This window comes from Vombatus ursinus, unplaced genomic scaffold (assembly GCF_900497805.2).
Source record: "Vombatus ursinus unplaced genomic scaffold, bare-nosed wombat genome assembly UNPS02008961.1, whole genome shotgun sequence".
Lineage (NCBI taxonomy): Eukaryota > Metazoa > Chordata > Mammalia > Diprotodontia > Vombatidae > Vombatus > Vombatus ursinus.
Window position 1 is genome coordinate 5,283,292 of NW_020948739.1, and position 17,247 is coordinate 5,300,538.

A 17,247-nucleotide genomic window follows, 5' to 3' on the forward strand; every position below is an offset into this window, starting at 1 on the left:
AAATCTTGTCACTTGATGCTATGATCTCTGCTAGTTATCATTCTATAGATCTCCCCTTTGCAAATGAATGCCTTGAAAAAACATATGCACTTGGAGCCTCTCATCTCATTTAGAATCTTCTAACCCTTTGACCCAGCAATAGCACTTCTAGGGCTGTATCTCAAAGAGATCATACAAATGGGAAAAGGGCCCACATATACAAAAATATTTATAGCAGCTCTTTTTGTGGTGGCAAAGAATTGGAAATTGAGAGGATGCCCATCAATTGGGAAATCAAGTTGTGGTATCTGAATGTAATGGAATACTGTTGTGCTATAAGAAATGATGTACAAGCAGACTTCAGAAAAACCTGGAAAGACTTGTATGGACTGATACTGAGTGAAGTGAGTAGAACCAGGAGAACGTTGTACACAGTAACAGCCATATTGTGCGATGAGTAATATTGATAGACAACCTTTCTCAGCAATACAAGGATCTAAGACATCTCCAAAGACCTCATGATGGAAAATGCTATCCATATCCAAAGAAAGAACTATAGAGTGTGAATGCAGATCGAAGCATACTCTTTGCTATTTTTTTTTTCTTCTGTTGTGTTTTGTTTCCTCTTTCTGGTGGAACCCAATGGTTCTTATTCTTACTTACAACATCACTAATGTGATAATATGTTTAATAGGAATGTATATGTATAGCCTATATCAGATTGTGCACTGTCTTGGGGGGGGGGGGAGAAAAATTTAAAACTCAAAAACTTATGGAAGTGATTGTTGATAAATTAAAATAAATTTTAAAAAAAGAAAATAAAATAGAGTTTTCTAAACTCTCTGCAGTATAGCTTCCAACTTCATCATTCAAGTGAGACTGTTCTCTCCAAAGCTACCACTGACCTCTTAATTGTCAAATCTCATGACCTTTTCTTAATTCTCATCCTTCTTGAGCTCTTGCATTATTTGGCACTGTTGATCTTCTCCTCCTAGATACAGGAGATACTCCTCCCTCTTATGAATTCGTTCTTATTGTCAAGGGTACCTTCATTCTCTCAGTCATCCAGACTCCACACACACATAATCTGTGGTCAAATATTATTGTTCCAACCTTTACAACAGCTCTTATAGTTATCTCTTTTCCATTTATACCACCACCACCTCTTCACCTGTTGTTTTGGATTATTGCCCATCTTTTACTAAGTATCTTTTATTGCCATCTTTTCCTGTATCATCTCTTTCCACTCCAATCCATCCTTCATTCAGCTGCCAAAGTGATTTTCTTGAAGCATAGGTCTGACCAGGACCTTCCTACTGAATTAACTGCAGTGGTCCCCTATTCCTGCCAGTGTTAAAAATAAAGTCCTTTATATGACATTTAAAGTTCATCACAACCCACCCCTTTCCTTTCCTCCATTAATTCTTTAGTCCAACCATACTATCCTCCTTTCTGTTCCTCAAACCTGAAAGTCCGTTTCTTATCTCAGTGCATTTTTAATATGTCCCATGCCCAGAATGCTGTCTTTACCCACCTCTGCCTCTTAGCTTCCAAGACTTTCTTCCAGATTCAGTTCAAATACTACTTTCTTAACAAGATTTTTCCTGGTCCCCTCAGCTTCTAGTGTTTTCTGAAATTGACTTCACTCTATATCTTAAATATACTCTCAGGTATTATTAATAGGTATAGTTAATTAAAGGTTATCTCGCCCTATAAGAAGGCAGTGACTTTCTTAAGGCAGAGACTATTGTTGCCTTTTGTTGTATCCCCATAACTGAGCACAATGCCTGGCATATAGTAAGCACTTAATAAATGATTGTTGTTTGATTTAAAAGTTATCATGTACAGAAAGGCCAAATAAAGATTCATTTTAAAAATTTTGACCTGTGCCCAAACTTTCTGGAGTTTATAGATAGTGTTCGTTCATAGGCCCAGTGGATAGAGCACAGGGCCCAGAGTTGGAGAGACCTGTGTTCAAATCCAGCCCCAGACACTTGCAAGCTCTGTGACCCTGAGCAAGTCATTTAACCTCTGTTTGCCTCAGTTTCCTCAACTGTAAAATGGGGATCATAATAGAATCTATCTCCGAGTTGTTGTAAAGATCAAATGTGATAACATTTATACTTGTTTCTTTTCTTCCTTACTGTGTTTTAATTTCTTGTATATCATATGCGTGCAACATAATTAGTGAAATTGTGAAGTTCAAAGGCAACTGTGGATCATCCAGTACAACACTGATAATTTTGAAATGAGGAAACCGGAACATGTTAATGAAGTGACTTAAATATGGTCACATAACTAGGGAATGAACTAGGATTCATTTGCATCAGTCCATTTTGGGACTTTGCAGGTGCTTGATGCAGCCTATTGATAAATTAATTGACTAATTAATTAAGCAGACATTTATTAAGCACCTGGGTGGTAGGCACTGGGGTTATGAAGACAAAAGCAAAATATTTTCTGACATCAAATAAATTATACTGTTTTTTAAAATTAATTTATTTTGATTTATCAACAATCACATATACTTTTGAGTTTAAAATTTTTCTCTGCCTCCCTCACCTCACCCCTCCCCAAGACGGTACACAATCTGATATAGGCTATACATATGCATTTCTATTAAATATTTGCACGTTAGTGATGTTGTAAGGAAGAATTAGAACCCATAAGAGGAACCACCAGAAAGAGGAAACAAAAGTCAACAGAAGAAAAAAAAATAACAAATAGTATGCTTTGATCTGCATTCAAACTCTATAGTTCTTTCTTTGGATATGGATAGCATTTTCCATCATGAGGCCTTTGGAGATGTCTTAGATGCTTGTATTGCTGGGAAGGGTTAAGTTTATCAATATTAGTCATCACACAATGTGGCTGTTATTGTGTACAACGTATATTCTTTAAAGGGAGACAAAATATCCACATAGAAGTCTAGAAAAAATGCAGGCAAAATTAGAAGAAAACTAATTGGAAAAATTAGAAAAACAAGAAATTGGGGGGAAAATATTTATAGCAAATTTCTTTGATGAAGATCACATTTCTCAAATATATAGGGACTTTTGCCAAATTTATAAAAATAAGAGCCATTCCTCAGTTGTTAAATGGTCAAGGGATTTGAATAGACATCTTTCATAGTCATGTGAAAAAATGCTCTAAATCACCAGTAATTAGAGAAATACAAATAAAACAACTCTGAGGTACCACCTTATACCCATCAGATTGGCTAACAAGACAGAAAGGAAAATAACAAATGTTGGAGGGGATGTGTGAAAGTAGGCATAATAATGCACTGTTAGTAGAGCTGAGAACTAGTCCAACCATTCTGGAAAACAATTTGGAACTATGCCCAAAAAACAATTAAACTGTGCATCCTCTTTGACCAAGCAATATCATTGCTAGGTCTATACCTCAACGAGATCAAAGAAAGAGGAAAAGGACCCATATGTACAAAAATATTTATAACAGCTGTTTTTGTGTTGAGCAAAGAATTGGAAACTGAGAGGATACCCATCAATTGGAGAATGGCTGGACAAATTACAGTATATGATTGTGATGGAATTCTGTTGTTCTATAAGAAATGATGTGTGAACTAATGCAAAATGAAGTGAGCAGAACCAGGAGAAAAATTTACACATTAACCACAGTATTATAAACAAGAATCAACTGTGGAAAACTTAGTAACTGATCAACACAGTGATCCACCATCCAAAGGACTCATAATGAAAACTGTTTTTTACCTCCAGATAGAGAACTGATGGACTCAGAGTACAGATTGAAGCATATTTTTTCCCTTTCTTCTTCTCTTTTTTTTGGGGGGGAGTGGGGTGAGGTAGGGTGGGAAGAGGGGCATGGCTAATGCAGAAATATGTTTTGCATGACTTCATATGTGAAATAGGTATTGTATTACTGCCTTTTCAGTGGGTGAGGGAACAGCAGGGGAAAGAGAAAATTTGAAACTAAAAATAAAATTACACTGAATTTTTAAAAGTCATACAAAATAAATGCAAGATAGTTGGGGAGAGACACTAGCATCTAGGGGAATCGGGAAAGATTTTAATTAGAAAGTGTGGGTTTTGAGCTGAGCTTTAAAAGAAGCTAAGGATTCTAACAGTCAGAAGTGACTTTGTGTACAGAAATCAGTTGGATAGTAGGTTGGTTGATTTTTTAACAGTGTTTACCTTCATTAACCCTAGTCAGGACTTTAAAAAGTTTCATTGCAGATTAGTATCTTATAGCATGTTTTAGTTTAGATTAAGTTTTCTTATTAAAAAATCCTTGACAAAAATGAACTTCTAGTAATAAATGTTGGTTAGCAAAATCCTTTGAAATTTTTGGGAAAACTATATTCTTAAAACAAGGACATGAAGAGAGAAAAAGAATGTCAGAAAACAGTCACTTTAGTTCTGAACAGCACAGTTATCTGTAACTGAAGCCACTAAATGGAAACAGCTTCCTGGACGAAGTTTCAGAAGGCGAGATTGAATACTGAAGTGTTTATCTGCATGCTTAAAAACAAAGCAAAAAAGATTAAAAAGCATTTGCTTCATAAAATACAGGCCAAGTGATACTGCATAGTATCTGTGAAATGTGATTTTAATGTGATTTCCTATTTTTCTTGCTTTTTAAATTGTATCTTAAAGCAGAGTTAGGAAAAATGAACTGAACTGGGGGTGGAGTGGCACTATTATACTTTCATATGGAAGGAATTCTGAATCAGATCTAGGAAGAAGGTGTCCATGTGTCAGCTGCCTTTCCCTTCCAAGCCCTTTGTTCCTATGTTTTTGGATTTTACTAAGAAATATCTTAACCCAAAATATAATGATATTTTAAAATGAAAAAAAAAGATAGTTGAATAGGGGTTGTGGAGAACAAAAATATACAACTCATTTCAGAAAAAAGTAATTTCATAAAAATTTCTTTAATGAACAAAAATTAGTTTCTTAATGAAAATAAATAAATAAATATTGCTCTTCCTCTTTTTCTTTTCCAGTAGCTTTCTTTTTGCTTATAGAAAATCTATCACATGGTTTCAGTAGTTCTGACAGTTTCTCCTTTCCTGGATCTTAGAATCACAGATGTTGACTTATAGGTTCAAATACTGTCATTTCTGTCCTTGATGATTAAAAACATATACTTCATTCTTGTGGGTGTTCTCACCCTGACTAACTCTAGGTCTTTTAAGATTAAGTCAGATCAGTCTGAGTAATATTTATACAGTTAAAGGAATTGCCTGAGATACTTATTAATATAGAAATATAAAATCAGAAATTCATTCATAAAATAGCATTGTTAAATACCTATTAGGTGTGCAAATGACAAAAATAGTTATGATCTAGTTTTTGTTCCCAGGGATCAGGCTTTTTTCCCTTTAGCTTCTAGTTCTTTGCTGTTGTCTTTTTTCTTTTAACTCTTCCCCCAACTTCCAGGATCGTGAGATTTGTTTTGCTGCCAGCTATAAGCTCCCAGATATTATGCTCCCCCATAGCTCTTCTCTTCTTTTCAATGCACACCAACAAGTATTTCTTTGACGCATACTCTGTCAGACATTGTGCTAAGCAGTGGGAATACAAATACAAGCAGAAAGAAAAGACAGCCCTTGGCCTCAAGGAGTTTACATTCTAAAAATTATATTCTGATTATTATATTCTGAATTCTTAATAAGAAGCTGGAAGGGAGGCAGAATAAAGGCACTCAATGCCAGGAAAGTCAGGAGTGAAACCTGAAGAGTAATGAAGGAATCCCCACTTATTTCACTGTTAAGTTTAATGTGTTTATTTCCATACTAAATTCTGTGTGTGTGTGTGTGTGTGTGTGTGTGTGTGTGTGTGTGTGTTCAACCTTCCTTCTTTCACCTGATGTTTATTTCCTACGCTTTTCCATGTTTGTGTTCTCACACAACCCAAATTTGATTTAATAGGAAATTCTACCCCTTTCTTTCTCCATTCCACCCAAATGTATTCTTTTTACTTTCCCTTCCCATTCCCCCCTGAAAACATTCAGAACAGAACCATTCCATTCTTAGGACCTTTTTTTAAATTTTAAACTCCCAAAATGCCCTATGATGACATTAAGTTTCTATAAAGAAGGAGTTCTTAACCATTTTGTGTAATGGACCTCATTAACAGTCTGGTGAAGATTATGGACCCCTTTTCAGAAAAATATTTTTTTTCAGAATAATATTTTTAAATGCATAAAGTAAAATACATATGAATACAGAAGAAATCCATCCTTTTTGAGAAGGCACAGGAACTCTAACATGAGTTGATGGTTAGGAGTAAAAATAACAGTCTTAGTTTTCTTAATACAAGGATGAGGTTATGCTTAAATATGTATAATTAATTCCTGTGCTTATTAAGACTTTAACTGGACCGTGAGTTTTGGGTACCTCTTTATCCCAAGTGACTAATACCCTTTCTCTGGACGGGCTCTAAAAAAGTCATAAATGTTTTAAATTGTCACTTCAGAAAGTTAAGACACATCTGTTTAGGAAATGAAATGGAATGTTGACATTTGGGTGCAAGAATAATGTCTACAGTTCTGGCAAAATATTGCCCATGGCACTAACTATTTGGCTCTCTTTTTCTTGTATAGCTTTGTATTGATTGTCAAAGCATTAGTTTCACTTCTCTCTTCCTCCCCCACTTGAGCTTCAACTGTAGCTGTGGAAGTATTAAATTTACTATTCATCAGTGTATTGTAATTGCTATATCAGTATACCACCCCTGTGGAATATACATTCATTTCAAAATAGACCACACAACTCTTAAAAGTAGTCAGTTTCTCTGTTTTTTTTTTCTCCTTCTGACAAATCCAGTGCTTATTATTGATGCTAGTTAGAAGCCATTGGGGATAGAAATTAAGCCTTTCACTGTGATGCCCTTCACCCTCCTCTTAAAAGAGTTGACTCAGGGATTTTTTTCATTATTTCAAATTGTGGGAATATTACAGATGCTTAAAAAACTTTAAGCTGCATAGAAGTTGATACAACTTTTTACAAAATAATTTAGCATTAGGTAACCTTCCTCATTACTTTTGGCGAGGTGCAATTTTAAAAAATATTTAATCAAGGGGCATCAAGGTAGTGCACTAAATAGAGCATTGGCCCTAGAGTCAGGAGGACCTGAGGAAATTCAGCTGCAAACACTTACTAGCTATGTGATCCTGGGCAAGTCACTTAACCTTGATTGCCTCAAAAAAAAAAAAAAAGCTTAATCATGACTAAACAATGGAAGATAAAGTTCATAGCATAAAATGTTGTCAGTACCTGGTTCTCTTGAATTATATGAGATGGGGAAATTATTTACTAAAAAATTAATGAAAATTCAGATCTTAAAGCAGGGTTACCCAGGACGTTTACTTAGCCTTTCAATGAACAAAGGGAAAGATTTTCTCACTATGTGGGTAGACGACTTTGCTATGTTAACAACTTCATTTCACTTGTGAGTGAATTAATTGGTGAGACCTAGTATACTGTGGAGATAAAAATAGGTACACTAAACAAAGCATCATGCTGTGGCAGAAAGAACACTGAATTAGGAGTAAGCAGACCTGTTGGTGAATCCCATTTGTGCTACTCTTACCTTTATGACCTTGGACAATTCACTCAGACTTTCTCATCCTCAGTTTACCCATTTTTTAAACTGAAGAGGCATTTGGATTAAGTTTTCTTTATAATCTTTTCCTGCCCTAACTTTGGTGAGTTGATAGTCAGTTGTATAATGTGATTTGAGGGGCATAGGACAGATGTACTTCCAAAAAATATCTTCATTGCTGATCATGCTGATATAGCTTAGAGTTTTCCTTTCTCTATATCTTTCTCTTAATCTGTCTCTCTCCTTTCCCTTTTTACTGTCTCATCCCATCACCCCATCATTTTGCCACTTGCCTAAATTTGTCTACTTCAGTCCATTTTATGCTTCATTTCCAGGTTCCTCTTACTAAATACCTTGTGTAACTTTTACTTTGTTTAAAGAAAAGGAATTAAAAAATTCTTTACAGATAGCATATAAGAAAATGCTCTTGAGGGGGCGGAGCCAAGATGGTAGAGGGAAAGCAGTGACTTGCTTGATTTCTCCCCCAAACCCCTCCAAATACCTGTTAAAAAATAGCTTTAAACAAATTCTAAAGCAACAGAACCCACAAAAAGACAGAGTGAAACAAATTTCCAGCCCAAAGCAACCTGGATGGTTGATAGGACAGGTATATTGCACCAGGCGGGGAGAAGAGCACAGTTTGGCGTGAACATACAGGCCGCAGCGAACCTGTAGCAGGCCTCAGAGGACTGAATCATGGGCAGCTGTGGTGGTTTCCAGACTTCTCAACCCAGGAACACCAAAGAAAAGAAGGTCAGTGGGAAAAGTCTGTGACTGCTGTGAGAGAAGGAGCTAGGTCTCAGCCGCAAGTTCCAAGTGCAGGCCGCGGCTGCCTCCTGAACTTTCGGCCCACAGACTGAGGGGAAATCCAGTGGCTGATCAGAGGGGGCCTATCTCTTTGCCAGTGCTGAGGCAGGAATCTCTTTGCTTTGCCCATGCTTGGATCTGGGTCACAGTTCTGGGTGGCAGTGCTGGGGCGAGGTGGAGTGCTGGCATGGTGGAGCTTGTTGTGGCGGTGGAGAGGAAACACCTCGCCCCTTATCATAGCACCTTGGAAGAACTGACACTTTTCAGGTCCCGAGAAGTATCTCTGAAAACAGCTGTACAAACCCTCGAAGCTTGGGACAGTACTTTCTCTACATTGGAAGCAGACTTTTACCTTAACAAAGAGTTTAAAACTCAAGTAATTGGTTGGGATCATGAGCAAGCAGCGCAAAAAGAGTCAGACTACATTATCTTACTTTGGTGACAAAGAAGATCAAAACATACAACTGGAAGAAGAAAACAAAGTCAAAGCTCCTACCTCCAAAACTTCCAAGAAAAATATGAATCAATCCCAGGCCTTGGAAGAGCTCAAAAGGGATTTTGAGAAGCAAGTAAGAGAAGAAGAGGAAAAACTGGGAAGAGAAATGAGAATGATGCAAGAAAATCATGAAAAACAAGTCAACAGCTTGCTAAAGGAGACCCCAAAAAATACTGAAGAAAATAACACCTTAAAAAACAGCCTAACCCAAATGGCAAAAGAGGTCCAATAAGCCAATGAGGAGAAGAATGCCCTAAAAAGCAAAATTGGACAAATGGAAAAGGAAGTCCAAAAGATTACTGAAGAAAATACTTCCTTAAAAATTAGAATAGAGCAATTGGAAGCTAGTGACTTTATGAGAAATCAAGACACTGTAAAACAAATCCAAAAGAATGCAAAATTAGAAAACAATGTGAAATATCTCATTGGAAAAACAACTGACCTGGAAAATAGATCCCAGGAGAGAGAATTTAAAAATTATTGGACTATCTGAAAGCCATGATCAAAAAAAGAGCCTAGACATCATCTTTCAAGAAATTATCAAGGAAAACTGCCCTGATATTTTAGAACCAGAAGGTTAAAATAGAAATTGAAAGAATCCACCGATCTCCTCTTGAAAGAGATCCCCAAAGGAAAACTCCCAGGAATATTATAGCCAAATTCCAGAGTTCCCAGGTCAAGGAGAAAATATTACAAGCAGCCAGAAAGAAATAATTCAAATATTGTGGAAACACAATCAGGATAACACAAGATTTAGCTGCTTCTACATTAAGGGACGGTCCCCTCAGGGCATGGACTATGATATTCTGGAGGGCAAAGGAGATAGGATTACAACCAAGAATCACCTACCCAGCAAAACTGAGTATAATCCTGCAGGGGAAAAAATGGTCATTCAGTGAAATAGAGGACTTTAAAGCATTCTTGACGAAAAGACCAGAGCTGAATAGAAAATTTGACTTTCTAATACAAGACTCGAGTGGAACATGAAGAGGTAAACAGGAAAGAGAAAGTCATAAGAGACTTATTATTGTTGCATTGTTTACATTCCTGCATGGAAAGATGATATTTGTAACTCATGAGACCTTTGTCAGTATTAGGGTAGTTGGAGGGGGAAAAATTGTATGTACGTATATATAGATATAGATAGATAGATAGAGGGCACAGGGTGAGTTGAAAATGAAGGGGTCAAATGAAGGGGGAGAATAAAATTAAGGGGTGACAGGGGAATATACTAGGAGAAGAAGAAAGGGAGAGGTAGAGTGGGGTAAATTATCTCACGAAAAAAAACAAAAGTCTTTTACAGTGGAGGGGAAACGGGGGAAGGTGAGAGGGAATGAGTGAATCTTATTCTCATAGGATTTGACTTAAGGAGGGAATAATATAAACACTCAATTGGGTATGGAAATTTGTCTTACCCTACAGGAAAATGGGGGGATGATAGAGAGGAGAGAAGATTGGGAAAGGGGGTAATCAGAAACAAATACTTCTGAGGAGGGACAGGGTCAAAAGAAACAATAGAATAAATGGGGGGCAGGATAGGATTAAGGGAAATAGAGTTAGTTTTTCACAGCATGTCTACTATGGAAGTGTTTTGCATAACTGCATGTGTATAACCTATATTGAGTTGCTTGCCTTTTCAATGAAGGTGGGTGGGGAGGGAGGAAGGGAGAAAATTTGGAACCCAAAGTTTTAAAATCACATGTTTAAAAAAATGTTTCCACATGCAACTGGGAAATAAGAAATACAGGAAATGGGGTACAGAAATCTATCCTGCCCTACAGGAAGATAGAAGGGGAAGGGGATAAGAGAAGGGGGGGGAGAGATAGAAGGGAGGACAGACTGGGGGAAGGGGTATTCAGAATGCATGCCATCTTGGGGTGGGGGGAAGGGTGAGATGGGGTAAAAATTGGAACTCAAAATCTTCTGTAAGTAAATGTTGAAAACTAAAAATAAATAAATTTATTTTAAAAACAAGAAAAAGAAAAAAGAAAATGCTCTTTCCCTGTACCCCTTCTAGGCTTACTCTTTCAACATCCCCCTTACACTGGCAGGTTGGTTTCCAGAGGGCAGCTACTGCTACTTTCAGGCTTCTACAGGCATGCTATCCTTCTAATACTAGCTCACAAGCCCCTACCAGTGTGTTTTCCCTTAGGAATCAGCCAGTAGACTCAGTTCTTTAGCTGATCTATTTACTCAAATGGCATATAGCAAGAATAATACTTCTAAAATATTTTTACCCTCAACCCCAGGGTATTCTTTCCCACAAATACTTACAAAGTCCATAGGAAAAGGAGTAGATGTGAACTTAAAGTGCAGTGAGAGTGAGGGATGTGTGTAGGGAAAACTCATGACTAAAGAAACTCATAACTCTAGAACAGTAGAGGATCAGAGTCTTTCCCCTCGTGGAAAGGTCTTCATGAATTTTTCTGCAGTATATGGTATCAGCGATAGATGAGTGACTTCCTTGCTCAGCTTGTGGGATGCTTTGCCTTGTGGGATGCTTTGCCTTGGCTGATATATCAATCTATTGTGTTGGATTGGGGCAGGCAGATTACTACTGCTACTAATCTGGCTCTTCATTAGACTCAGCTACTGCTGCTACTGGCCACAATTGTTTGAGACTTCTTTGGTGCCTCTCACAAATTTCCTAGACTCACTCGTCATCTGGGCACTCCTTTCTCATAATAACCCTTCATCTAAGATCAGGAAAGAATGAACACAAAAGAGGCAGAAGTAACAGAAGCAACATACATTCACTGAGACATAGCAGCTGGGCAGGACATAAGGCAGCTGTTGCCTTTCCCCCGTGCAGCAGCTCTCAGCAGGACTTATTTCCCTAGATGCACAAAAGGGCAGAGGGAAAGTTATATTGATCCTTTTGCATATAAACTCCCTTCCTGCTCTGTGTCTCCTGTTTCATCTACCCTTTCCGGTCCAAAGCCAATTAGAAGGACTTTTGTCATTAGATCATGGAGGCAGACATTTATGCCCAATCATTTGCCAAAAGTAGACTTATCCAGTCTCCGTGTGTTGGATTAGAACAGGGAATATTGCATTCAGACTACAAGGAAATGTATATCTGATCATACTCAAAGCACTAGGCCCTCACTGGTCAATCCTCTCATAACATTTGCTTCATTTCTTGCATTTGAAGCTGTTAGAATATGAAGAGGTTAAAAGAATTTATGTGTCAAGTCCTAAATTAAAACAAAGGCATGAGTTGAGAAATAAAACATCTTTATTTGAGATAACAGTGTAGCAAATGTAGCACCCTGGGTGATGTCCAGTGGATTTCCCAACCAAAGAGACCCATGAAAAAGTTTTTATAGTTTTAGGAGGGGAGGGGAGGAGTTAACATGAGGTAGCAAGGCCTGGTCATGAGATCCCAGCTGCCCTCAGTAATCCAAGCAAAGAGAATCACTTCATTTTGGCTGTTGCCCTTCCTACCATGAGTCCCAGTGGAAGGGGGCAAGGACATCAGAGGCCTAGATCCAGCTTGAACCAGGTTCCCCCACAAGGTGAGATCTCAGCATGGGACTTAAGGTCTGACACAGCTCAACCTGACACTATCTTGTTGGGAATGCTACTGACATTATGACATTACTAGTTAGGGAGTGGCAGGTAACATTCCATTTGGTATTAACAATTTTCTGTCATTATGTTAACAATTACATTAACAATTTTCTGTAGATTCCAATCCGCTCATTTTACAGATGACATCACACAGCTAATTAGTTATTGTTGTTTAACTTTAAATATGTATACATATTTCTTCCTGATTTCTCAATGAAATTGTAAGGTTGCAAGCTAGTTAAGAACAGAATCTATATTTTGTTTGGCCTCCCTTATCTTTACCTATCATATGGAAGGTGGAATGCACTACTGATGTATTCATGTTCTTGGAAACTCTTTGGATCTACCGTCTATTCAGATCTGCTGCTCATAGGGTCCCATTTTTCTCTGCATATCTTTCTAACCTAGCCAGAATTAAAGATGTAACATCATGGTAAGAAAAAAGAAATGTAGGTTGAATAATAAGAAATTAAATAAGTAGCAGGTCTTTCATCCCCAGATTCTCTAAACTATCTTTTCCCATGTGCCTACTCCCAGGATAGTACAAGTACATTATCCCTGCCCATGTTGCCTTATTAATACAACACAGAAAGCTAGAGAAAAGAAAAGGTGTAATGACTTTCCAGGCAGATAAATTCAGTAACCTCAAAGTCTGAGGTTCATTGTAGTCTCAGTTAGATGTAGCCAGGACAGCCTCCTTGCTGGGATGTTATAGATAGGGATATTGACTAGAACTATAGGTAGTAGATTTGACAGGACCTTTCTAGGAGCTATGGCAGGACTAAAAAGAAAGAAATAAGCATTTATTAAGCACTTAAAATGTGCCAAGTAGTGTGCTAAGGGGCGGGGATACAGGTGCAGGAAAAAAGACAGTTCTTGCTCTCAAGGAGCTTACATTCTGATGGGGGAAGATTACGTATATGAAAATATACCCCAAAAGATGGGTTAAGTGAGGTACCCGATGAAGGTATCTGGTTGGTGGGTATGCCTTTGAAGCTTCCAACATTATCTTCCCAAACTCCCTCACCCTTTATCCCTTCCCATACTTTACTTGCAGTCCTAGGGGCAATTTCCTAAGACTCTACTCTGTTATACACTTTATCATTTCTTCCTATTATGTGTAAGATTCTGAAATTTGTGGAGTTTCCCAAGATATCTTTCATTAAAATGGGTATCCACGTGCTTGAAAAGGTACAGGTTAAATGGGATTAAATGATGACAGTTAAATAAATTTACAAAATTGTGTTGAAGGTATTGCTATACTTCTTAAAGAAGAGAAAAATTGTTGCCTTTCAAAAAATTATAAGCAGAAAATATTAACTGACTTCTTGAGATATCAAAATGAAGCCTATGCTAATAAAGTTACTTTTAAAATGAAATGCATCTGAATGTCATTTCCCGTGTCTTAACTGGATTGAGATCTTAGAATGCAATGTCATCTGATTATTTGGTTTTTTAAATGAATAAGTTTGTAATAAGGAAATGCTCACCCTGATAATCTATGAACAAATATCCAAGTGGTCTAGAAAGGTGGCAAAGAATTATAATTGTGATAATTATACATTGTAGATATTAATAAATCGGGATATAGTTTCCAGTGAATTCAAGTGAAGAAATAGCATTTCTTCCAGGGACACACAAGTCTGATGAATTTTTAAACATAATTTCTGTTATGGTTGTTTCCTTTGGCTAGGGTGATTCTGTACAAGCTGGTGATGACTCTCCATTTTCTGATTCTGTTACCCTGGAACAAACTACAAGCAGCATCGGTGGGTCAAGTGGACGTGTTAGCCTCTGGATGCAATGGGTGCTACCAAAAATTACCATCAAGCTATTTGCTCCAGATCCTGGACATAAAGGAAGAGGTATTGATCTCATTTTTACCTCTCTTCCAAAAACTGAAGATGAAATATACAATATTTAAAGCCTAGCTACAATCCAGCTTCTGATCAGTCTTGTGACTTCTGGCAAATCATTTACCCCCTCTGATCCTCAGTTTTCTCATTTGCGAAATGAGGAGGCCGGACTAAATGGTCTCTGATACCCCTTCCAGTTCTGGAGCTGGGATCCAGTTTTCAAAAAAAATTTGAGCACTGTTTACCATTCTGGTAAATAATCATTCAAAGGATACGTGAACTAATTTGATATCTATTAAATCAAAATCCACATCAGTATTAAGGAATTATGTATGCATAAGCCTCTTCTATATGATACATGAAACCATCATATACCCTTAGAGAACAGGTGATATATAACTTTGTCTGTAAAATGCTATTAATTCATTATTATACAATTTAGGTAATATTGGACCACCTGAAAACTTATACTACTATCTTCATTTGAACTATGTTTAAAATAAATGTTACTATTATTTTTATGTATAATCTCTACTTTTATTTATAGCCCATCATAGTTTGATTTATATCATATTTACATATTTTGTTTCAGTGATTTAAGAAGCCATCTTGCCAGCTTTATCCTGCTAAACACAAAGCCATTATCCAGAATTATAACTTTCTAAAATTCCCAGTTATTGGAATTAATTAATTTTAAGCAAAATTCAACTCACTATCTGGAAGAAGCTAGAATTAATGCTCTATTGCTGCAAAGGATCCACATTCCTTGCTGTCTCCTTCCATTCCTGCCACCAACATGTTTTTGTTGCCTCTGCTATTGTGGCAAAGACAAATTGTCTTTTGCAATAACAGGTCATTAAGTCCATGAAGGAAATGCATTTCTCCCAAAAATCTTCCTCTAAAGAAGGCCTACTCACCCACAATGGGAAGAACCTATTGTTCAGGAGTTCTTTTTCTTTCCTTCTCTTTCTTTTCTGTTTTTATGATGTAATTAAATTTAACTCAAGAAACATTTATTAAGCACCTACTGTATACAGAGCACCTACTGAGCACTGAGAGATAAAAATTTAGATAAGACATAATCCCCACAATAATGGAGATTAAATTAGCATAAGTGAGCAAATTATTGACAAACACAGATAACAAAATATGCAAAATAATCCCTAACAATTTCACTAGAGAGGTGCAGAATTTTAAGATACTGTTTGAAGTGACACTGAGTCAAAAGGTCATTTCTGATTTATGAGAATCAGTGGTGTGGGGAAAGAAGCTTGGATTTGGAATCTAGAAAGACCTGGATTTGAATCACTTCTCTGACTGTTACTAGCTGTATGGTCATTGGCATCTCTTAACCCCATTTGAACCCCAGTTTACTCATCTGTAAAATATGAATAAAAGACCTGTGTCTCTACCTCCCAAAGTTCTGGCAAGGATCAAATGAAACAATGCATGTACAATGCTTTGCAAACCTTAAATTACTATATAAATGTCAACTCTTATTATATGAGGTGGCATTTGAGCCAAACTTACAGGATGGCGATGAGTTAAGCACTTGAAATTTGGGGAAAGGACATACCCTATGGGAAACAATTATAACGTTTAATCTGTTATTTGACCAAGACAGAGTAACTCACATGCTTATAAAATCTAATTAAATTCTTTTTGGTCAAAAAAAAAAAAAACTTTTTAAAATAATATTTTGTTTTTACCCAATTACATGTTAAAAATTTTCTTTAACAAATTCTTTTAAGTTTTGAGTTCCAAACTCTCTCTCTCCCTCTCTCCCCTCCCCCTCTCCTACCTGAGATGGTAAGCAGTTTGATATGTTATACATGTGTAATCATGTAAAACATTTTCATATTAGTCATTTTGTATAAGAAGACAAAGAAAGGACTGAAGAAAAAAAGAAAAGAAAAGAATAATATGCTTCAGTCTATGTTCAGACAATATCAGTTCTTTTTCTGGAAGTAGACAGCATAGCATGTTTCATCATTAATCCTTTGGAATTTTCTTGAATCATTGTTTTACTGAGAATGGTTAAGTTATTCACAATTTTTCATTGTACAATATTGTTGTTATTGTTTACAGCATTCTGTACGAAACTTTTTATGTTGTTTGGTCACTTTGCAGTGATCTCTGATGCATTGTATACATCAAGATTTCCCCTCTTACTATTGTTGATATGCCTTTATTTGAAAAATAAATATTAATGTTAATGTTTGCTTATTATTGCAGAACTCTGTGTAGTTAGTGAATTAGAAGATCTCAGTGCCTCAGTCGATGTCCAAGATGTTTATACCAAAGTCAAGTGTAAAATAGAAAGTTTCAATATTGACCACTACAGGAGCAGGTAAATATAAAATCATATCACTTTCTTTAAACTATTATTAATTGAATGTGATCTCCTTGAGAGCAGGAACTGCATTGCTTTTTTCTATTTGTATCTCCAATGCTTAACATAGTGCTTAACCCATATTAATAAATCCTTTTTCATTCGTTCATTTTTATCCAAAAGTATCACTTAAAAAATAGGAAAAAAAATTTTCTTTGGAGACAATTTAAGAATTTTTATATTTTAGCTTATTTAGTTACTAATCAAATATTTTTTCAAGATACATTTGAAATTTTAAAATAAGTGGATTTATTAATTTTTCCCAATTATATGTATCTGTATATGTGTATATATGAATAATAAAAACCAGTAGTGAGACTTATTTAGCAAATATAAAAGTTTTACGTATTTGTTCTTTGATGCAACAATTTGTATATGTATGCAATGTAATTTAGTTTTGTGTTACGGCATTTAGAGAAGTAGCAGTTCATAGGAGGCAGAGGCTTGGCCTTACAGTCAAGAAAACTTGATTTCCCAGCTGTTTCTAACACAGCTCGGCTGTGACCAAGGGCAAGGCACTGAATTTCTCAGTACCTGACGCAGTTCTCTAAGACT

At 36.5% G+C, this 17,247-nt stretch overlaps 1 protein-coding gene across 3 annotated transcripts in view; it reads left to right on the plus strand.

The window, feature by feature from the left end:
- VPS13B (vacuolar protein sorting 13 homolog B) overlaps positions 1–17,247 on the plus strand; it is a 1,004,773-nt gene that overhangs the window by 543,205 nt on the left and 444,321 nt on the right. For all 3 annotated transcript variants that reach the window (XM_027849971.1, XM_027849973.1, XM_027849972.1), the window contains exons 26-27: positions 14,138–14,309; positions 16,536–16,650. In XM_027849971.1, coding sequence (XP_027705772.1) covers positions 14,138–14,309; positions 16,536–16,650 — 287 coding nt within the window. The remainder of the gene's footprint in view (positions 1–14,137; positions 14,310–16,535; positions 16,651–17,247) is intronic.